Source organism: Eublepharis macularius, chromosome 16 (assembly GCF_028583425.1).
Source record: "Eublepharis macularius isolate TG4126 chromosome 16, MPM_Emac_v1.0, whole genome shotgun sequence".
Classification (NCBI taxonomy): domain Eukaryota; kingdom Metazoa; phylum Chordata; class Lepidosauria; order Squamata; family Eublepharidae; genus Eublepharis; species Eublepharis macularius.
The window spans coordinates 8,918,516-8,941,381 of NC_072805.1; the positions used below are offsets into that span (position 1 = coordinate 8,918,516).

A 22,866-nucleotide genomic window follows, 5' to 3' on the forward strand; every position below is an offset into this window, starting at 1 on the left:
GGAGCGACGGATAGTGATGGACACGTGTCCGGGGGACCAGGAGACGTCCGCAAAGTTCAGTGCCCTGCCGCTTGGGTCGTCCCAGGAGCCCACCACCAGCTTGCCCACCCGCAGGGCCCCGAAGAATGCAACGGTAAAGGCCGTGTGGAACAGCTGAGCCTCGAAGAAGGACCAGCAGCGGCCGGGAAGGACCCGCAGGATGCGACGTAGGATGGAGAGTGAAATGGGGCACCTCCCGTCGGGAGAGGGGGGTGCCAGCCTCACCCAGCCCTCCATGGCCCTGCGGGGAATGAAGCCGCAGCATGGGTCGGGGAATCCTAGCGCTTTACAGAAGAAATAAACTGCCGCTAACTCTCCCCGCATGGTGCGAGGGGCCCGCCCCAGCACCCGCAGGTGGGCATGTACCGAAGCACCTCATCCTCACAGGGGGGCAGGGCAGTCCCCACCCCACCCCCCAGGTGAAGCTTGCAAAGCGCTCCATTGCCGCTGTGTAAGCCTTGAGCGTGGAGGATGCCACCAAACTAAGTACTCCCTGCATCACAATGTCACGCCAGCCAGCCACAATTCCTCTGGGAACGGATCGGGGGTGCGCTGAGCCTCCGGTGCCAGCACGAAGACCCTCTCCATCTGGAATCAAGACAACGCGTCTGCAAGGCCATTATCCACACCTGCTACTTGACGGGCTGAGAAAGTTATGTTAGTAGCAAGACAGATCAAGATGAAACAGCGAACCAGGCGCATCACCTGCTCGGAGCGAGAGGACTGCCTGTTGATGACCCTGACAGTAGCTTGGTTGTCGCACCAGAACACGACCCGTTTGTCCCGTAAGAGGTCCCCCCAGATGGAAACGGCTACCAGGATGGGGAAAAGCTCCAGGAATGTGAGGTCCCGCAGGACCCCCGAGCTTTCCCACGAGGGCGGCCATCATTGGGCACACCACCGCCCCCTGAAGAAAACCCCAAAGCCCAGGCTCCCGGCTGCATCCGAGTGAACCTGGAACTCGGAGCCCAGGCCGAGGGGGTCCTGCCAAAAGGAAACCCTGTTAAAACTGGACAGGAATCTGAGCCAGACCTCCAGATCTGCCTTGATGCCCTTGGTGAGGCGAATGTGATGATGAGGAGAAATAGCCCCCCGGCAGGCCCTGGAGAGCCGCACGCAGAAGGCCCGCCCTGGGGAGACCACCCTGCAGGTGAAATTGAGGTGGCCAATTATAGACTGCAACTCCTTGAGAGTGCATTTTTTGCGAGTAAGGGTCCCAGCAAGGAGTTCCCGGAGGCGTCCCAGCTTGTCCGCTGGCAGCCGGGAAAGCCCAGCCACTGAATCCAGCTCGATTCCCAGGTAGGTGAGGCGAGACGAGGGGCCCTCTGTTTTCTCCTGCGCAGGGGGAATGCCCAACTCCGCCGCCAGCGCTTGGAAGATGTGAAGGCGGTAGGCGCACACGGAGCTGTTGGGGGGTGCCATGATCATAAAGTCATCCAAATAATGAGTAATAAAGGGGTCCCCCATGCGGTTCTTGGCAACCCATTCCAGAAATGAGCTAAAGGTCTCGAAGGCCGCGCAGGCCACAGAGCAACCCATGGGCATGGCCTTGTCGACGTACCACCCGTCCTGAAACTTGAACCCCAACAAACACTGGTCACTGGGTTGGACGGGCAGCAGCCAGAAGGCTGACTGGACGTCGCACTTTGCCATGAGGGCCCCCCTTATCGCGTGTCGAATGATGACCGAGCACGGCTCAGGCGGGATGGCCTCGTTTACTGAGGAGCCCCTTGGGTATGAAAGGTGATGTACGAGGCGGTACTCGCCCAGGGTTTTCTTGGGCACCACCCCCAACGGGGAGACCCTGAGGTTGGGCGGGGGGGGCTGGGGAAAGGTCCCGCCACCCGCCCAGCGGCCACTTCCTTGGCAATTTTTTGCAGCCAGTACCTCTGGCAGCTCCCTTGCTGATTTAAGGTTGCCAGATGTGGTCGCCACCTGGGGGCCGGTGAAGGGGATTCGGAAACCGAACGAGAAACCCTCCCATAAAAACGTGGCGGCCTGCCTGTCTGGGTATCTTGCCAGAAGGGGGATAAGGGCGGGGAGCCAGACGGGGGTGTGGGCCAGACCCCCCAGCCCGCAGAAGAGACTAGTTAATGGCGCCGGCGGACTGGGAAGCTGGGGAGCCTGGCCCTCCATCCTTGCGAGCACTGTTGTTGGAGGACCAGCTGCCTCGAAAGGGCTGAGAAGAGGCAGGTCCGCGGGGGCAAGCCGGGCGAGAGTGAGGCCCCCCCCCGCTGGCATTTTCCCTGATTGTACTCCCAGCACAGGCCTCTGCCCCGGTCCCTGCGGGGGGGCCAGCAGCTCGAGCGGGAACCTTCCCCCATGCCCTTCATGTAAGGTCCCACCAGCCAGAGCCACAATTTCTGGTTGATTAGGTCCCACCGAACCCGGGGGTTATGGGAGGCATGCTTACAAAAGGCCTCGTCATAATCCAAGGCCGCAAGATCCCCAGCCAAGGCATGAGCCCGCAGGACGTTCCCCATGTGTTTCGTTAGGTGCCAACCTCTGTCAGGATAGGCAGCCTGGACTTCCCCTAAATAAAGGGTGAAGCCCTCCAACCAGTTTGAGAAGGTGTGTTCCGCTGCCTCCTTTCCCCCCCCCTTTTTTCTCCTTCTTCGAGGAGGGGGCAGACCTCCCATCCTCGGCCTCCGGCCTGAGCAGGTCTATGTAAAAGCCGTCCAAGATGCACTCGCATACCCTGTGGGACAGGTGGGGTCTTCATCATCGGTAAAGGTTGCCGGGGGTGAGGGGCTGACATTGGGGTCCCATACCTCCCGAGGGTCACCTTCCCTCTCGCAGCCCTTAGCCCTCCTGCGCTGAGCCCACCCGGGAAGACCTGGCACCCGCGAGGCCACTTCCCAATAATCACTGTCCTGCTCCCACTTGTCCGAGGATGAGGACTCACCTGTAGTCCAGTCACTGTCTGAGTCCTCCTGCCGGCGCCGCTGGCTCCGCTTCCTGCGCGCCGTCCTCCTCCTCTTTGCTGATCTCTCCCTCCGTCCTCTGGTGGAACGTTCTGGGCTGGACGATGGTGAGCGTGCTTCTTGGCAGCCGGTCCGCACCGACCCCCTCTTGGACTTGGTGCCCCTTCCTTGTTGGGGGACCTCGACAGGCTCCGTGGCAGACGACGCTGGCCCGAGCCCGGAGTTCCCCAGATGCTCTACCCTGGCTGTAAGGGCCTCTAATGCCCTGCTGATGTTCAGTAGTGCAGAGGGGTTGGGGTCCGACTCAGAGTGCCCCCTCAATACCCCGCCTGCCCCCTGCTCACTGACCTGCCTGTGTGCCTTTGTTTTTGTTTTTTTTAAATTTTATTGGATTTATTGGCAATGCGATAATATTATGGCTGAGTACACAGGAAGTGACATCAGCTCATCACTGGCAACATCATTATTAGACATGGGCACGAATGGGGGAAAAAACACCAACATGCTGTTCGTTGTTCATTGCCACCGACGAACATGAACTGACTAACAGAAACGAACATGTCCCGTTAACAAACATGCTCAGTGTTTGTTGTTCGTTGGCACCAGAGCAGCCTCCATTAGACTTAGAGAGCCCATATTCACAGGGAGTGTTCAACAGGCTCCCCTCCAGCCATCACCTAAGTTTGGTCAAGATTTCAATGCGGATCTTGGAGTTATACATTCCCAAATCCGACGCCCCCAGAAAACTCCCATTTGACACAATGGGAGCCACGAATTGTCTTTTGCCCTGTGTACAAGCAGTGGACTCTAGGGGGCGGGGACTTTGGCCACTCACTGGTGGCACATCCCATGTGCCCACCCACCAGGCCTAAGTTTTTTTATTCCCAGCATAGGCCGGAAGGTGGTTGATGTCGGAGGCCACCAGACCTGGCAGGCTAGGGGAGGCGGCAAGGGGCACCTCTCCTGGAGAGGGCAGGGGGTCTGGCCACTTGCCAGCGGCACCCCCCATGTGCCTGCCCACCAGGCCTAAGTTTTTTTATTCCCAGCGGAGGCCAGAAAGTGGGTGATGACAGTGGCCACCGGGCCTGGCAGGCTAGAGGAGGCAGCGGGGGGCGCCTCCCCTGGAGGGGGTGGGGGGTCTGGCTGCTCACCAGCAGCACCCCCATCTGCCTGCCCACTAGGCCTAAGTCTTTTTATTCCCGGCAAAGGCCAGAAGGAGAGTGATGAGTGCGGCCACCGGGCCTGGCGGCTGGGAGTGGCGGTGGCAGGCCACCTCCCCCATAGGGGGCGGGGAGTCTGGCCGCTGGCCAGCAGCACCCCTCATGTGCCCGCCCACCAGGCCTCCCAGAGGGTACCTTCCGGAAGGTATAAAAGGTGGGTGATGTCGCAGACCAAAATGACCCAGCCACAATCTGCTAAGAAAATCCTCCAGCAAGACAAGTTGGCGTATGTGGAGGCCTCGTACACACAAACACACAACCCGGCAGGTCAGACACCGATGTACGTTCACCAGATGGGGTCCGCACCTCACGTGGCATAGAGTCAGGACAAAACACACCAGCTGGACATGCATGGGGCGTCCAATGCCGAAGCAGAGGATGCCTCCAAGATGACCCATCATCGTGCCTTCACAGAAAGGGTGGCGTTGTGGGACCCATTCTCCCTTCCTCAGAAGGAACAGCAGGTGCCATTGCTTGGGGCCACCATGAAGGACAACTGCATGTGCCATAGTTCCTGAGCTGCCCCTGCAGCTCAGCATCTGTTGACATGAACCGTCTTCATGGAAAAGATGTGAGTCGTGGCGGGACCCATTCCCCCCAGTCAGAGGGGAGAGCTGGTGCCATGGACAGAGGTCACTGTGTTGCACTACCATCTGCACAACAGCAGCTGAGCTGGACCTGTTGCTGAGAAGCGGCAGCAGCAGGCACCAACCACCTTCCTGCTGTCACGGAAAGGAGGGGACAGGGCAGGATAATTCGTTGGGAAGGGTTGTGGCAGTACCTGAGAGGGAGAGGAGGAAAGAGGGGAGATAAAGTGGTCAGGGAGAGGGGGACCAAGGGGTTCTGGACACAGTAAGGTGCTGGACCTGGAAGACCCAGTGACAGGAACAGGTAGACCCCGATCTGACAGCAGCTGCTGACATCAACCACCTTCCTGCCTTCGCAGAAAGGAGGGGATGGGGTGGGACAAGTCATTGGGAAGGGTCGTGGCAGTACCTGAGAGGGAGAGGTATGGACCGGGAACTGGAAAGCTCCCAGGCATTGTGAGGCCTCATCCAAGGAACCCACAGAGGTACTCTGTGCCGGCAGCTAACATCACCCACCTTCCTGCCTTCACGGAAAGGATGGGATGGACGGGACAGGAGAGAGGTAGTTAGGAGGGGTCAGAGTGGTTCCAGAGACAGAGAGGAAGAAACAGGGCAGCGGCAGCAGCTGCCATCGCCCACCTTCCTGCCTTTGCAGAAAGGACAGGAGTCGCGGGACATATTCCTCCCCGGCTCGAAGGGGTCAAGTCAGTCCTGTTGACAAGGGAGCCACTATACTGTGCAACCATGCTGTACCACAATACTGTACAATTATATGTGCAATCTCAGCCGAGCTGTCCCTCGTGACTAAGGAGGCAGCAGTAACATGGTAGTCCCTCGTGAAGTGGCGGCTGACATGACCCACTGTCCTGCCTTCGCAGAAAGCAGGGGATGGGCAGGACAGGAGAGGTGGTTCGGAAGGGTCAGAGTGGTTCCACAGAGGGAGTGGTAGAAAGAGGGACCAGCAGCCCCAAGAAATGAGGAGGACCAGAGCAGTTCCACACCACTCCAAGACACACCACCTGTGCAGGCAGTATGGGCACTACTGATAAGAGTTTCGGCAGCACTGGCAGACACCAGACACCTTCCTACATTTGCGGAAAGGATGGGATGGACAGCAGAGGTCTCTAAAGGGTTCATAGAAGGAGAAATGGGGACTGTGTGAGTGATGAAATGTGCAGACATGAACCACCTTCCTGCCTTTGCGGAAAGGACGGGAGAGAAAGGACAGGAAAGGTCGCTGGGAAGGGTCAGAGTAGAAGCAGCCCCGAGAACTGAGGGAGACTACAGTGGTTACCCACCACTCAGAGACACCTAACCTGAGCAGGCACTACTCACTACTGTGAGCCTTTCCTGATTTTGCGGAAAGGACAGGAGTTGAGGGACCCATTCCCCCCTGCTCAGAGGGGACAGCAGATGCCCTGGATAGGGGGCACCAGGGCTTTTTTTCAGCAGGAACGCAGGGGAACAGAGTTCTGGAACCTCTTGAAAATGGTCACATGGCCGGTGGCCCCGCCCCCTGATCTCCAGACAGAGGGGAGTTTAGAGGCAATCTAAACTCCCCTCTGTCTGGAGATCAGGGGGGCGGGGCCACCAGCCATGTGACCATTTTCTCCGAGGGCAACCCACTGAGTTCCACCACCTCTTTTCCCAGAAAAAAAGCCCTGGGGGGCACCATGCGGGGGGCACCATGCGGCACAACTACAAGTGCAACAGCTCTTGAGCTGTTGCACAAGTGCCCAAAGGAGGCTGCTACCAGCATCACCCATCTTCCTGCCTTCGCAGAAAGGAGGGGATGGACAGGATAGGAGAAGCCATTGGGAAGGGTCAGAGTGGTTACAGAGAGGGAGAGGAAGAAATGGGACAACAGCAGCAGCTGACATCGGCCACCTTCCTGCCTTTGCAGAAAGGATGGAGTTGTGGGACCCATTCCCCACTGCTCGGAGAGGATAGCAAGTGCCTTGGATAGGGGGCACCATGATGTTCAACTTCATGTGCAACAGCAGTTGAGCTGTTCCTCATTTCCCAAAGCGGCAGCAGCCGACAGCACTCACCTTCCTGCCTTTGCGGAAAGGACAGGAGTCGAGGGACCCATTCCCCCCTGCTCAGAGGGCACAGCGGTTGCAATAGATAGGGGCACCGTAAAGCTCCTGAGCTGTTGCACAAATGCCCAAAGTAGGCTGCCGCCAGCATCACCCACCTTCCTGCCTTCGCAGAAAGGAGGGGATGGGCGGGACAGGAGAGGTCGTCAGGGTCGGAGTGGTTCCATCCGGAGAGGTAGAGGTAGAAAGAGTGACGTGAACTTTTCAGGGAGAGGAGGAAAAAGGGTTACCCAGCGGAACAGGCTCGAGAAGACCCAAACCTATGAGAGCCATCAGCTGAGAAACCCACTGAGCTTGCCTCTGGAACTTTGCAGCCCCAGGACCTGAGGGGGGCTAGAGCATGACACCAACACTCCCAGATACCTGACCAGCTCCGGCACTAATAATTATCTAGGTGAGCCCTCAGCAGAGGTGCCCCCGCCCAGCTTGGCCCCTGGCCTGGGAAGCCATGGTGGCACAAATGCCTGTGTCTTGATGAGTCCTCCTGAGCCCTCAACCTCACCATTCTAAATGGCACTGTCCCCGACCCCGAGGGAACAACCTCCTTAGGGGTGGCCTGCCTGATCGTGCCACTCCCACCTGACCCAAACATGCCAGCCCTCATTCAAGATACCCACTGGACCGGACGGGCAAGGGTGCGCAGCGACGGCATGGAGAACCAAGGGGCAAGATGTTTAAGTAGCCTGTGGAAGCCCACATCCTCCACAATGGATAGGGGCAAGCCATGTAGGGCAATCGTCTCTGCCAAGATGCGAAGGCCCATCTCCTGAGCCCTCAACCTCACCATTCTAAGCAGCACTATCCCAGACCCCGAGGGAACAACCTCCGCGAGCGCGGCCTGCCTGAGCACTCCGCTCCCACCAGCATCACCCTCAGGGCAAGGATTCTTGCTTGGGGTGGATTCCGGTGACCCTCCCACTGATCCCTGCTCAGAAGAGCCGGTAGCCCTCTCCCCCCCCCCCCATGGATGTTTCACTGGGCGAGGACCGAGACCACAGGGTGGTGCGTCTTCATCTGCCTAATCAGGACCATCGACAACAGGTGCTTTGGGTTATTGCCTCTGCGCACCACACAGGGGTCATTAGGAAGGGCGCGAAAGTGCCTCCATATGGAGGCGTTGAAACGTGGACCACTAACTGTCCCAGGGGAAGGAGGACGAATGGTTACAGGCTGCGCTGCAGAGCTGGCCACGGACGACAGAGTGAGGGGTGGACTGCAGGCAGGGACACCACCGAGAGTTTGGGATGGGGACAGGAGGGATGTTTCATAAAACACAAACCATTCCTCCTGGGATCCGTCACCCACCTCCTCCTCAAAATGTTGACAGAGATCCTCTCCCCCCAGCGGAAAGACCTCTTTGGCCTCCTCCACAGCCCTCTCAGGTGAATCTGGGGGAGCGGAAGTACTCTCCGCTGCCCCCGAGCCACACCCAGTACTGCTTGCCACGAGGAAACCAGGAGGACTACCTTTGCACTTCCCCCAACAACCACCCATGGCCACCACAACATGAAGACTCATTGTGCCACCAAACTAGAATTAAGGAGGACAGAAAAGGAGAGAACACTGTGAGCCCTCAGCAGAGGTGCCCACACAGCTTGGCCCCAGGGCCTGGCAGCAGCCCTGGAACCAGAGGCTGGGGCTAGAGCCCTAGCCCAGCACTCCCAGAGACCTGACTAGATCAGGCACTGCTACTAATAATAATAATAGTCAGGGTGAACCCTCAGCCAAGGTGCTCACTGAGCTTGGCCCCAGGGCCTGGCAGCAGCCCTGGAACCAGAGGCTGAGGCTAGAGCCCTAGCCCAGCACACCCAGAAGCCTGACCAGACCAGGCACTGATATTGATAATAATAATCAATGTGAGCCCTCAGCCGAGGTGCCCACAGAGCCTGGCCCCAGAGCCTGCCAGGAGCCCTGGAACCAGAGGCTGAGGCTAGAGCCCTAGCCCAGCACACTCAGAAGCCTGACCACCAGCTCCAATACACTCTCCCTCTCTCTCCCAAAAGGCTAGCAACAGCTCTGTCCCACTCCACTGCTTGCTGAAACTGAAAGCCAGAACTGCGAGCACAGTGCCCTTTCATAAGCAAAGGTCTCATTGAGAAAAGCAGGAGGTCTGTGGTTGGCAGTCAGAACTGCCTAACAGGGTTTGCAGGGATGAGATTGGAGTTCCCATGGCCACAGAACACCCCCCTCCTCCCTCCATCCCTCCCTCCCCCCTGGTGTCTGCTCCCATGTTACCAATTTTAACCAATTTGCAGCTCCACACTTGGAAGGAAGACCTGCCCATCAAGCTAAGCTGGTCTTTGATTGGGGTGTCCAGGGCGACAGAGGGAGTGCAGACAGAGTTCAGGCAGTCCCTCCCTCCGTTGCCAAGGCAGTCGATTGAAGTCGCCTGAGTGTCTGGCTTCACGAACAGCAGACAAACGCAACAAACAAGGCTTGCGATGACCACTTGTTCATCTGGAATGGCGCCTCACAAACGGCCCATTCGCGAACAGACGAACGGCCTGTTCGTGGGGGTTTTCCGTTTGTAATGCTGTTCGTGCCCATGTCTCCGGTAAGCCCCCTCAAGACTTGGTATGTCCTCCTGCTCATTGCCAGAGGGGAGCTGGCAACCCTAAAGCACAACTGACTTTGCCAGAGGCCATTTGCTCAGATTATTAGCAGCTGGGGTCAATTCCTGCTCCAGCCTTCAGGACGAGATCTTTTCTTGAAGTGCACAAGAGACAGAGAGACCAATGCTGTTACTAATCAAGAAAGTGAATGCTCAGCTCACACACATACCCTAAGCCTTGGGGAAGGAAGCAGAGGCATTCTTTATCAATGAAGCCCTTTCAAATGCTACTCAGGGCTGGCCTGTTCTGCAAGGAAAAGAACAAAGGGACTGTCAGCAGTAGCTCTTATGACTGGGCTTGTCAGTGGCTACTTCCACACACATTGGATAGTGAACTTTCAATGTACTTTAGCAATCATTTGCAACAGGAGCTTCCTTAGGGAGACTTCCTGCAATTTGTTTCGATGCCTGCTGGGAGAAATTGGGGGTGGGGAAGGACTTTTAAACTGGAAGTGACAAGAGACACTCTAGCACTCCGCAGAGGCTCTATAGTAAAAGCATAGAGATTTTACAAAATGCTAGAGTGTTTCTTGTGATGTACTTGATGTCACTTCCGGGTGTCAAGAGAATGATGACCCCACATTGCTGGGGAGGACCTGACAACCTTAAGTTCCTGTGAAACAGGAAAATCCACTTGTGAACAATTGCTGAAGAGCACTGAAAGTGCTTTATCCAATGTGAGTGGAAGCAGCCAGTAATGTATGTTGTGGAGAGGCAAAGAGGTTGTGGCATACTACACTGTAGAGCATGACACTCTCATATATTTATTTCATTATTTATTAAAACATTTTCCCCGCCTTTCCTTTTGGTTCAAGGCCACGTAACAGTAATATTTAAAACATTACAAGTTAAAACCAAAACAAAATAGCAAACCCCACATTCCTCCCCTCCCCCTACTAAAAGATGCCAGCTATTCATAGCCCACTGAAAGCCCTGGGAAGCGAGCAGAACTTGCAGCGCCTTCTAAGGATCTCTAGCGAGGAGCACCCCTCACCTCTGTGGAACCCATTCCACAGAGTAGGAACCACAATGGAAAAGGTCCCAGGCTCTGGTCGAAGCCAGGCAGGTAAGTGTGGGAACAGTCAGCAGGTGACAACCTGAGGACTGCAATTAACATACAGGAACATATGGAAAGAGGCAGTCCTGCAGCTGTGTATAATTGCTTCCCGTGGCCTTAGGACTCTGGAAAATATACTTCCGTGCTTCACAAGCTATATAGTAAAGAGTCCAGTGGCAAGTTTAAGACTAACCAACTTTATTGTAGCATAAACTTTCAAGAACCACAGCTCTCTTCATCAGATGCATCTCTTTGTCATCTGACGCATCTCTTTGTCAGATGCATCTGACAAAGAGCTGTGGTTCTCAAAAGCTTATGCTACAATAAAGTTGGTTTGTCTTAAACTTGCTACTGGACTCTACTATTTTGCAACTACAGACTAATATGGCTAACTCCTCTGGATCTATCACAAGCTATATGATTTTAAACTCATGTAAAGTGTTTCTTTCTCTCTCACACATACACACACCCCTGCACAAGGTAAATACCAAGTTACTATTTCTAGGTTATCTGGACTTTGTGGAGAACTATGATGATGAATATGACAATTTAGCATATATTTCCAAACTGCGGCTGCAAGGGAGAAACCTGTTTTGCCACCAGTGGCTGCCTGACTCTTTCTCACATCTTGGGAAGTGAGGCACAGTCCCTCACCGTAGCTATCGTTTTAACAAGCTATTGAACAAGCTCTTAAGGTGGCATCCTCAGTGTTTAAATTTGCAATTCAGCATCAGAGAGTTAAGAAACTGAGAACTGAATGCATTCCAAATGTCTTCTCTTTTTTGGCCTGTGGATTCTGATCCTTTAAGGATGCACACCCATATAATAATTTTTGAGGTTTGCTTTCGCCATCATGAGCTTTTAGGGCATGCAAAACCAATTCCATTCTGAAAGTCAAACAGGTAGGGGGGAAATGAGCCAGAATCTGTTGTGGTGGCAGTTTTACCAGAGGCCTATTTGTGTGCATACATATGCAAAAGTATTTTAATTCCAAACTGCCAGATCCTGTTTGCTTGCCTTGTGTCAGTGAGTTGTGTCCACAGTCTTGCTTCTGCCTGTTCGATGTGAAGCAGGCCTTTGTAATTTATGACCCACTAAACAACAACCACCCTTCCCAGTTATGAAGGATGGTCTTTCAGGAATTCCACAGTCTTCCCTGTTTTTGCATTTCCAGCCAGGCCACCAAAATTTGACCAATCAGCCCTCAGACAGAGGAAGAGCGTTGGCCTTATTGTCACAAGTTAAGCAGACCTGCTCTAAATAGCCCATGCACCTGCGTGCATCAAATAAATACATCCTGTCTCTTGCTCCACCTCTACTCCACCCCTGATTTTGAGGGACAAGGGTGGTGCACAATTGTGCATAACTGTAGGGATCACGTGCACAACTTACATAGCTCCCAGGGAAGTGCCAGGACCACCAGGTGTGACTCCAAGTCCTGCTGCACAAGGAAATGCATAGTTTTGCAAATCTGTGGATAAGTCTCTCTCTCTCTCTCTCTCTCTCTCTCTCTCTCTCTCTCTCTCTCTCTCTCTCTCTCTCAACGAAAGAACTCCTACTAAGCTCAAAAGAAACTTGAACAGGAATTTTGGAACAAGTATTCTGACTAGAGATGGGTACAAACCGGAAAAATTCCGAACCGTGGGGTTTGTGGTTCATTGCGTTTCACGAACCATGAACTTTTATGAACTTGCCCCAGTTCACAAACAAATTTGTTTGGTTCGTGAAAACATCACTTCCGGGGCAGCAGAAGGTCTGCAGAAAGCCCACCCCGCCTGTTGCCTAGGAAACTGATTGTTCAGTGCCAGGCTGTCTGCAGTGACGAACCAAAAAACAAACCAAATGAACTGGCTTAAAGTTCTTGGCTGTTTGTCAGAAATGGGTTGTGACAAAATGCCAGTTTGCAAAAGATGAACCGGTCTGGTTCGTGATGAACTTTGGTTCATATTTCAGTTCATTCCCATCTCTAATTCTGAATCCAGGGAGTTATGTAGCAGACCCAGGCACACATGCCTCTAGGAAAAGTACAGACTGCAGAAATGTTAGTGAATTTAGAGCCACCTGCATGCTCTGCAGAACGGGAAAGACTCAACTTGGTTTTAGATATCCTAAGATAATGTCTTAAAATTTACCCTTCAGACAGGCAATGTAGCTGTCTAGGGGAGGGGAGCCCACAGCCCTCACCACTTCTTGGGATCAGATGTTTGCCACCCATTCTTTATTCCTTTACCCTATTTCATGCCAAGAGCATGGTTAACACAAAAGCAACAATTAGAAAATCATTTGAGCAATGAGTCCCTCATGTGTTTCTGTTAACAGACTCTAATTGAGTTAATAATTGTTTTGGAAACATTTAGTTACAAGCAAAACCCTGCTGTGGCCATCCTGCTGTCATTTAGCTGAAAGAAGCAAGATGTTGAATGCTTTGGACGCTATCCAGCCAACTTTTATAAACTGTGCCTTTTTCTAATTATTTTTTTTCACACCACTTACCTTAAAGCTTGACTTTCTCATTCTGTCTTCATTTTTTTACTATAGGACGATTATTTATTGCACTTGCTGGATTTAAAACACACAAAGGGTCTTCTTGAGAAAGAAAGAAAAGAATCAGAAGAGTGCAAGATTTTCTCACCTGCTTGTCCCTTTGATAATAAATAATTAGAGTCCTTAACCACCCTTCCTCTTGGTAAACATTTTATATATGAGCAGTCTTTACCAGACCACTTAGTTTTGCCCTAACTATGCTAGGCTTGCATTTTACCACCATTAAATGTAAAGGTAGTCCCCTGTGCAAGCACCGAGTCATTACTGACCCGTGGGGGGACGTTGCATCACATTTTCTTGGCAGACTTTTTGTTACAGGGTGGTTTGCCATTGCCTTCCCCAGTCATCTACACTTTACCCCCGGGAAACTGGGTACTCATTTTGCTGACCTTGGAAGGACGGAAGGCTGAGTCAACCTTGAACCAGCTACCTGAACCTGGCTTCCTCCAGGATCAAACTCAGGTCGTGAGCAGAGCTTGGGCTGCAGTACTGCCGCTTACCACTCTGCTCCATTGCAGGAATCTAAATATGGAATTGGATCCAGTGCAAAATTTCTGCTTGTGCTAGAGCTCTTGTGCAAGAAAATACAAGAAAAAGACTGTGATAGCTTCTTGTGCTAAGTCAAACATATGGCTAGGGGTGTGCATCCCCCCAAAAATCTGGGAAATGGAGATCTGGAATTCAGGGATCCCCAAAAAATCCAGGATTCCTAAAATCTGGGAAAGATTCTCTGAATTGTCCATAGTTCGTCACCCAATGACAATGAAGTTCATCATCCCAGAAGCCAGAGGCAGTGTTGTGTTGCTTTCCATGAATGATATCAGTTGAGATTGAACAACTGTAAGACATTGGCTGTTTTCACACTGCTTACTGGCCACGGAACATTGCACCGAGTTCCTGGAATGGCAGTGTCTTCCTGGCGTGATTTCATGCAAGAACTCCCATTCTCACGTGAAATCGTGCCAGGAAGACGCTGCCGTTCCAGGAGCTTGGTGCGATGTTCTGTGGCCGGTAAGCAGTGTGAAAATGGCCATTATTGATGTGGGTTTGGCAGCTTCTAGATAACGATGTATGAACAAATTAAAAAAGGCTAATCCTAATACAGATTCTGGGGGCGGGGCGGGGCGGGGGGACGCCCACTGTTTATTCCATTTACCCAGGTCGTAAGCCACTGATGCCTGAGAGAACAGATCAGGCTGACCTAGATGGGCCTGTAGCTTAAATCAAATTCATATTCTTCTTGGATTTAGAACTCTTCCTCCTGAATTATGATCACCTTGCAGATTTGCTCTACAGTTTTTCCATGGCTTCCTGTGAAATCAAAGCCCCTGCCCCAACACACACAATGTGATTCAAACTAGGCACATCTCAGGAGTTCCAATATGTCTCTGTCTGCATTAGTGTTCCCCCCCAATCCAAAAAGTCAGCCCCACAGTTCCATTTGAGTGTCTCTGAATCCAGGTGCAGCTTTGGCATTTCCTTGAGCATGTAAGAGGGTTTGTGCTGTAACTCTTCATGTGGGCGTGAATGTTTTAGATAGTTATAATCCTGCTACCACACCAGAGGTATAGCTAGGCTCTGGGATTTTAATATTCCCCTCAGAAACAAATGGATTGTTAGAAGAGTCCTGCCAGTGTCTAAAGAGGAAACTGTGTGCATTTCTAATGTGGAGCTGTACAGTTCACGCATCTTAGCACTGGCAGCTGCCAAGGCTCAAGGAAATTGGCTTAAAAGGAGCCCTGGCATAAGCATATCCATTTAAACGTGTAACCTCTGCTCACCCAAGGCTGTGCTGTGGCTGCATCCGTCTTCCTAGCCTTCGAATGGTCAGCTTCTGTATTTATTACTTGTTGTGTATGGCTGAGCATCACCATCTTTCCAAGCAAATTTGAGGTTTCATTGTTGAATGCCATGGAAGCCACAATGCTTTCTAAGCAAGCATTAACAAATTTATGCTTTGTTTGTGTACAATGGTGGTGCTTTCTAAGCAAGCATTAACAAATTTATGCTTTGTTTGTGTACAATGGTGGTGACGACAAATTGCTTAGAATTGAATCCTGAGAACAGAAATGAAACCGAGATGGAGAAGCCCCCAAGGCTGAGCTTGTGTAGGTGTCTGTATCAGGGTGGCTGAAGTGAACTTTTCATACCAAGTGTGGGAAAGAGTGGCAAAATAGCGTTCCTGATCCAGTCAAGGGCAATGGTCACAATTCAGCAAATTTTATAATAATAATGCTATCAAAGTTTGAAAATAACTCACCTGATATACGAGTTGTTCCTAACTTTCAACTATATTTTGATATTCGCTCTCTGCTCCTGAAAATGGCTCTCTCCTTTGGATTTAGACCGAGATTTAAACATTGAAACCTTGCATTCCTCAGCTAGGAAAACTGAACAGCAACTACCGTACTGGCTCATTTTTATTGACTGCTGAAATTATGCTCATTTTTTTAATGTGTGTAGTTTACAGTTATTCTGGCTTCTGAGTCATGAGTCAGGCAGTTAGCATGGCCAGGCGTTGCATATACACCCCATTGGAAGAATGTACCTGTAATAAATGTGACATTTACAAAAAGCAAATTACAAGTATGGTTATTGGTGGGGCAGGTGCAGACACCCTCCAAGTCCTCTTTTCAAAATTTGGCACACTGACTAAAGAAGCAACAAATCATGCAGGAAAATTCCCCCCAAACTTAAATAGAGCAACAAAAACAAATGGAAAATTGGTGCATACCAATTACAACAGATCAACACATTCAGATATCTAGGAATCATCTTCCAGTCAAATTTATCCTGGTCCAAGCATATTCAACATCTGAAACATAAAATGGGCTTAGCTCTACTGGCTTTAAGGAAATTCTTCTTTATCCAAGGAGCTCAATACGTACCAGCACTTTTGAAGGTGTACAAGGGTCTTGCAATACCACCATGTATCGCCTCCACAGTCATACAACTTGAATTGGGCCTTTTAAAAATCTCGACACTGATCTGAAAAGCCATAGTCAACTTTAAATGCAAAACTCTCAAGATCTTCCAGTCTTCACTAAATCAGTAGCCCAAGAGTGCTGTTGGTTAAGGTGAAACAAAACTGTGGACACAGAAATAAACAAATTAGGTTCATGGGACCCAAGAGCTTTAACAGGGAAAAGACAAGAACTACTTACAGAGAAGCTGCTTAAGCAAGACTGGGATTCCCTTCAAAAAGACGCTGCACAAAAATTCTCCCCACTCTACATGGGAATTAAATATTCTACCCAGTTTGACATGCCTTAGTATGCTGGTAGTTCCAAAGCTGAGGTGGTCATACATGATTGCACATTGCAATGCATTGCTGACAGCTGCTTTGTCAAGATACTGTCATGTCTGAACCCCATCCATGCCAATGCTAACTCTGAACCAATGTTTAATGCTGTACCTGTCGGGCTGTGGATGACCAGATATGTCAGACAGATCTCTGGATCATTATAGCAAGACACAGGTCCTTGGTTAAATGACTTTTATTCAGAAATCAGATCTTTTCCATATTCAGGTTCATAGGTCTACTTAGGAGCAAGGCAAGCATCTAAGCAGCTTGAGCAGAAGCTTGACAGGAATGACCACATGAGAAAAATACATTTCTTTTCTACCCTGTTTTTCCTCCCCCTCCCAATTCCAAATAATCTTTTGCCCCTCTTTCTTGGTGAGAACATTTTACATATTTGTGCTATCACGATTCGTTGCTAGGACAAAAGACATATCATAGTCTGAGAGGAAATGCAAGGTCATAAACATTGGAGTCCAGCAGATAACCACCTGTGGTTAAGCCTGAGAAATAGTTAGAACACTCGCACAAGAAATTGAATTACATCAGGATCATGTTTACAATAACAGGACTGAGAGCCAAAACACACGTTAAGAAATACCTAGGTTCAGCACGTGTTCTCTTACCTCAAGGTTTGCCGGGATCTGTAGGCGTCCTGGAAGCTTAAAGTAGGCGTCCTGGAAGCTTAAAGATCTGTAGGGGTCCTGGAAGCTTAAAGTCCTGGAAGCTTAAAGGATCTGTAAGCGTCCTGGAAGCTTAAAGGCGTCCTGGAAGCTTAAAAGCTTAAAATACAGGTGCCTGTATTTCCCTTCCCCTTTTTGCTGCTCTGTAAATGCTAAACTTTAAGCTTCCAGGACTCCTACAGATCCCGGCAAACCTTGAGGTAAGAGAACACGTACTGAACCTAGGTATTTCTTAACGTGTGTTTTGGCTCTGAGCCTCAATGAAAATTGGCATGGATGAATGGGTACCTTAATGTCATTTTGCAAATGCCTTAAGCATCACTTTCATTTCACAGGCATCCTGAGAACACAGCTGGCTTATTTCCTTCCTTTGAAGCTCCTTTGAAGCTCCCAGAAGCGACCTTGCACTGTTACAGTTTAATCTTATGTCTTTTGTCCTGTCTAAGCCGATGTATAAACCCTGGAAGAAATTCCCAGAACGTTTCCTGCACAAACCTGTGGTTTAGTTGGGAGGGGGGAATGATTGGGTATTTAGAGATGTACTTTCTTTTTATTTATTTATTTCAAATTTGTATTCCGCCCTCCCTGCAAACGGGCTCAGGGCAGATACCAACATATTAAAAATACAATTAAAATACAATTAAAAATTCATATTCATTAAAACAACATATTTAAAACAAGATGGTGGACAGCCTTCACAGGGAGGGTTTTATACACCCCCCTTGCCCCCCCCAGGCCAGCGGAGGCCCAGCCTCAACCATATGCCTGGCGGAACAACTCTGTCTTGCAGGCCCGGCAAAAAGATAGTAAGTCCTGCCGGGCCCTGATTTCAGCAAACAGAGCATTCCACCAGGTGGGAGCCAGGACCGAAAAGGCCCTGGCTCTAGTCGAGGCTAGGCGGACCTCCTTGGGGCCAGGGACCACCAACAGCTGTTTGTCCCCTGATCGGAGTGTCCTCTGGGGAATATACGGGGAGAGACGGTCTTGTTGCAATGGTACAGAGATCTATCTACCATATCCTGTCACCTGTAGCCTGGTGACAGCCAGAGAGAGATTCTTTAAAAAATTGCTACTGAAGTATTTGAACATTCCTGACTCCTCAAAATTAAGATTATTACTGAGTAGGTAAAGGTAAAGGTGCAAGCACCGAGTCATTACTGACCTATGGGGGGACGTTGCATCACGATGTTTTCTTGGCAGACTTTTTGTTATGGGGTGGTTTGCCATTGACTTCCCCAGTCATCTACACTTTACCCCCAGGAAACTGATACTCATTTTGCTGACCTCGGATGGATGGAAGGCTGAGTCAACCTTGAGCTAGCTACCTGAATCTGGCTTCTGCCAGGATCAAACTCAGGTCGTGAGCAGAGCTTGGGCTGCAGTACTGCAGCTTACCACTCTGCGCCACAAGGGTTACTGAGTAACCTTTGTAAAAGCTGCTTGGTGGACGTGACACTGGCAACTTTTTCCTTAACTGTTATTTTTAATTCTTAAACTTTGTTACAGTATATGGCCTATGGGCTGTTAAGCTGAATGAACTAAATTAAATATAAATATAGCAACAAAGCAAATTTTAAAATCCCAGCCTTTGCACTGGAGTTCTTAGGTAGCAATAGAAGAATGTGCATTTATAAAGAAAAACACAAGCCAGTTTAGAACTCCTAGGGGGGAAGAAATCCTTTTCTTTCGAACGCTTGCTGAGCCGAATACTTGCAATTGGTGGCCTAATTACTATATTGTCGAAGGCTTTCACGGCTGGAGAACGATGGTTGTTGTGGATTTTCTGGGCTGTATAGCCGTGGTCTTGGCGTTGTAGTTCCTGACGTTTCATCAGCATCTGTGGCTGGCATCTTCAGAGGTGTAGCACCAAAAGACAGAGATCTCTCAGTGTCACAGTGTGGAAAAGAAGTTGGCAGGTAATTTATATCTACTCAAGAAGGTAGGGTTGGGCTGTCATCCTGTAAGAGTTTCCCAGGATGTGGAATGCTAATGGAGGGAGGCTTCACTGTATCCTGAGGAGGTTCTTTTGCATATGGATCGGTGCTTGATATGGTAATCTTCTCTGCAGGGCTATTGTCGGGTATAGAGTATTTTGTTAGCCTGGTGTTTTTCAGGACTGGAAACCATGCTCTATTCATTCTTAAAGTCTCTTCTTTCCTGTTGAAATTGTTCTTATGCTTATGAATTTCAATGGCTTCCCTGTGCAATCTGACGAAGTAGTTGGAAGTGTTGTCCAGTATTTTAGTGTCGTGGAATAGGATACTGTGTCCTGTTTGAGTTAGGCTATGTTCAGCCACTGCTGCTTTTTCCGGATGGCCAAGTCTGCAGTGTTTTTCATGTTCTTTTATTCTTGTCTGGATGCTACGCTGTGTAGTCCCAATGTAAACTTGTCCACAGCTGCAGGGTATGCGGTATACTCCTGCAGAGGTGAGGGGGTCTCTACTGTCTTTTGCTGATCGTAGCATCTGTTGTATTTTTCTGGTGGGTCTGAATACTGCTTGAAGGTTGTGCTTTTTCATAAGCTTTCCCATCTGATCAGTGATTCCTTTGATATATGGCAAAAACACTTTTCCTGTGGGAGACTGTTTTTCCTTAGTTGGTTGAATTATCCTTGGTTTAATTGCTCTTCTGATTTCATTTCTGGAGTAGCCATTTGCTTGAAGTGTGTGGTTTAGATGATTAGTTTCCTCGTTGAGAAAGTGCGGTTCACATATCCGTCTTGCACAGTCTACTAATGTTTTTATTATGCCTCTTCTCTGTCGAGGGTGGTGATTGGAGTTTTTGTGTAAGTACTGATCTGTGTGAGAGATCTCTGTCTTTTGGTGCTACACCTCTGAGATCTCTGTCTTTTGGTGCTACACTTCTGAAGATGCCGGCCACAGATGCTGGCAAAACGTCAGGAACTACAACACAAAGACCACAACTATACAGCCCGGAAAATCCACAACAACCATCGGCCTAATTACTGTTCATGCTAAGGGGAGTTTGGCCTTGCTTTTATACATATTGCATGATTCAGGGATTTTGTGTATGAAATTTGGACTGACAAAATGGCAAGATTTTCATGAACAAAATACCCTTATACTTGGAATTAACTTTCCAGAGATGTAATTGGAGACAGGTTCACTTTCGTTGCTGCCAAAAAGCTACCACAAAAATGGAAAGAAGTTGCTGAAATAGCAGTTTTAAAAGCAACTCTTGGGCATTTGTAAGATCTTGCAAGCCTTACCAGGAGAACAGATTTATCAGCAGTCAGCACAACTGGGATATGTTTGATAAGCCCTTTCTGCCGGGAATAGACCCATGGGATTGTGTCAGCCCATTCTGAACTATTTTTGTAGCTGCAATAAATCTTTCTAAACTATACATTTGCCAGTTTCTTTAACTGTTAAGAATAAAGAAACATTGCTATGGAAAATTAGAACAACAAGGCTGAACTGGAAGTCGAGTCCCTATGTAAGTGTTTCCCCCCATTTTTCCATCTGACCCTTGACTTTTCATCTGAAGCCAATTGTTAGAGAGGCATTTGGGGTAGATTGGTAAGCCTAGCTGCAGATGAGGTCTTCGAGCACTTCCAAGCTGTAAAGCTGCTGTCCAGAACCAGCTGACTCCTCAATTCCTAAATTGTAGGCCTGGAGCAATTGTTGCCCGTTACACACATGCAATAAAAGAAACAACTTCAATCTAACCAATAAACATAATTGTATTTTTGCAGCAGTGGGTTAATTTCCAGTGAGCGCTTGGTTTTATTTGGTTCTTTTATCTCTTAGAAGAATACTCTTCTGCCATACACACAAAAAGAGTTTGATATTTGTACTTCTGTCTGTGTGTGCGTTCTGAAAATTTAACTCCAGGACAGCCCTGGGTCCCAACACTATGAGTTCCAGTCCAGTAAACATTTCAGGTATTCTGGAACCTTAAAACATGAGGAGAAATTCAGTACTGGAGGATTTCATGAGGATCCCTGATGAATGGGGCTAAAAAATAAATCATTTTGTGCTGTCTAATGATAATTTTGTCTAGTATCCTCTGCATTTACCTGATAGTTGAGCTTTTTCATTTCCAGGTCTTTGACAGAGTTCGAGAAGGATGGCCCAACTTCCATGAGAAGATCAAAGCCATCAATGCCGAGCTCACCCAGCCAAACCTGGCTATCTGTCCTGAGGACACTCGAGAGCTCCTTTCTGAAGTCAATATTGTCTTCCACTGTGCTGCAACTGTTCGCTTTGATGAGCCATTGAAGTAGGTCCTCCTTTGCCATATGGGTTTCTTGCAGTGCATGCTAAACAGCTTTATTCTGAAGTGAAGTCAATGGGACTTGCTTCTTAATAAGTCCTAAGTAGAGATGGGCATAGTCTAGAAAACAGACCAAAATTTTGCATAGTCCAGCCCGGTTCATGGTTCACGAATACGCAGTTCGTGAGACTCACCTTTTTCATGAATTTTGGTCCGTTTGTCCGTGAGTCCAGACATCCCGGTGCCCATCTATCAATTCCCTAGGCAATGGAGGGTATGTCCGCAGACATTTTGCAGCCATTAAAAACTTGATAGGAAGCTCTGCCAGCTGAGCAGAAAGCTCCTATTCTGCTCAATAGAGCAAGGAGCAAGAATAAATTCCCTAGGCAACGGAGGGGGTGGACGTTCTGCAGCCAATCTTAGCCTTCAAAACCTTGACAGGCAGCTCTTCCTGCCAAGCAGAGAGCTCCCATTCTTCTGTATGCGAGCAAGGAGCAAGAATTAATTCCTTAGGCAATGGTTGGGAAGGTGTCTGTGTGGTGAGTGAAGGCCTCTTCCCTCATCCTCTTCTGTTTGATTTTGCCTCATTGCAACTTTTTGGTGCTGCTAGCCAATGCAAGTCAATTGGCATTTGCAACTCCAGTATCTACTGGAAGTTTCCTGGGGGCGGCCACTTTGGGAGTCTGAAACTCAGACGTCCAAAATGTAATCTTGACCAAACTTGGAGGGTGGCTGGAGGAGAGGCTGCTGAAGATTCTCTGTGAGTTTGGGCTCTCTGGGTGTGAAGGGGGCGGAGCCAGGGCTGCCAGAAGTGACAGACCATGGACCGACGAACTGGTCCGTGAATGGGACTGCTCCGTGAAAAGTTCTTGGTCTGTGAAGATCGATGGGCCACAGGCCAGTGGTCCACGGGGTTTTCCTGGTCCGTGCCCACCTAGTAGAATTTTACTTAGGGTGGTAGAATGACTTGGTAAAGCCTGATCTCATTAGATCTTGGAAGCTTACCAAGGTTGGTACTTGGATGGGCGACCAGCAAGGAAGACTCCGCAGAGGAAGGCAATGGCAAACCATTTCTGCTCCTCACTTGCCTTGAAAGCCCTTTGTTAGGGTCACCATAAGTCAGTCACGACTTGATGGCACACACAGATATACTTAGAATTTTACTTTGGAAAGGAAAACATGAGCGGGTAATCTGTATTTTTATCATGATGCTCATCGTATTTTTTAGAAAACTGCAGACCACCCAGCAAGGAACAAATGTGGGTTGTGCATATGACAGATATTTCAGGATAACAAGAATGAATGAATGAATGAAAAGGACTTCGTCCGGAGTCCTGTGTCCCCTCAGCTACCTTTTTTTAAATTGGAAAGTTGGAAACTTCCACATGCAGGGAACCTGTGCTCTGCCACTAAAGGATGTGCCTTCCCTAAGTGGTGAGAGACATCTTCCCATGCTTCCAGATCTGCTCCCAAGCAAGCAGCTGTGGATCTCTGCCCCATGAGCAGCACACGGACACATTTCCCCCCTCCACCCCTCTTGGGGCAAGATCCAGAAGCACTAGTTC

General features: G+C 49.7%; 1 protein-coding gene across 3 annotated transcripts in view; it reads left to right on the plus strand.

Moving 5' to 3' along the window:
- The window catches only part of FAR2 (fatty acyl-CoA reductase 2), a 145,986-nt gene that overhangs the window by 79,609 nt on the left and 43,511 nt on the right, over positions 1–22,866 (plus strand). For all 3 annotated transcript variants that reach the window (XM_055000926.1, XM_055000925.1, XM_055000927.1), the window contains exon 3: positions 21,132–21,307. In XM_055000926.1, the coding sequence (XP_054856901.1) occupies positions 21,132–21,307 (176 nt within the window). The remainder of the gene's footprint in view (positions 1–21,131; positions 21,308–22,866) is intronic.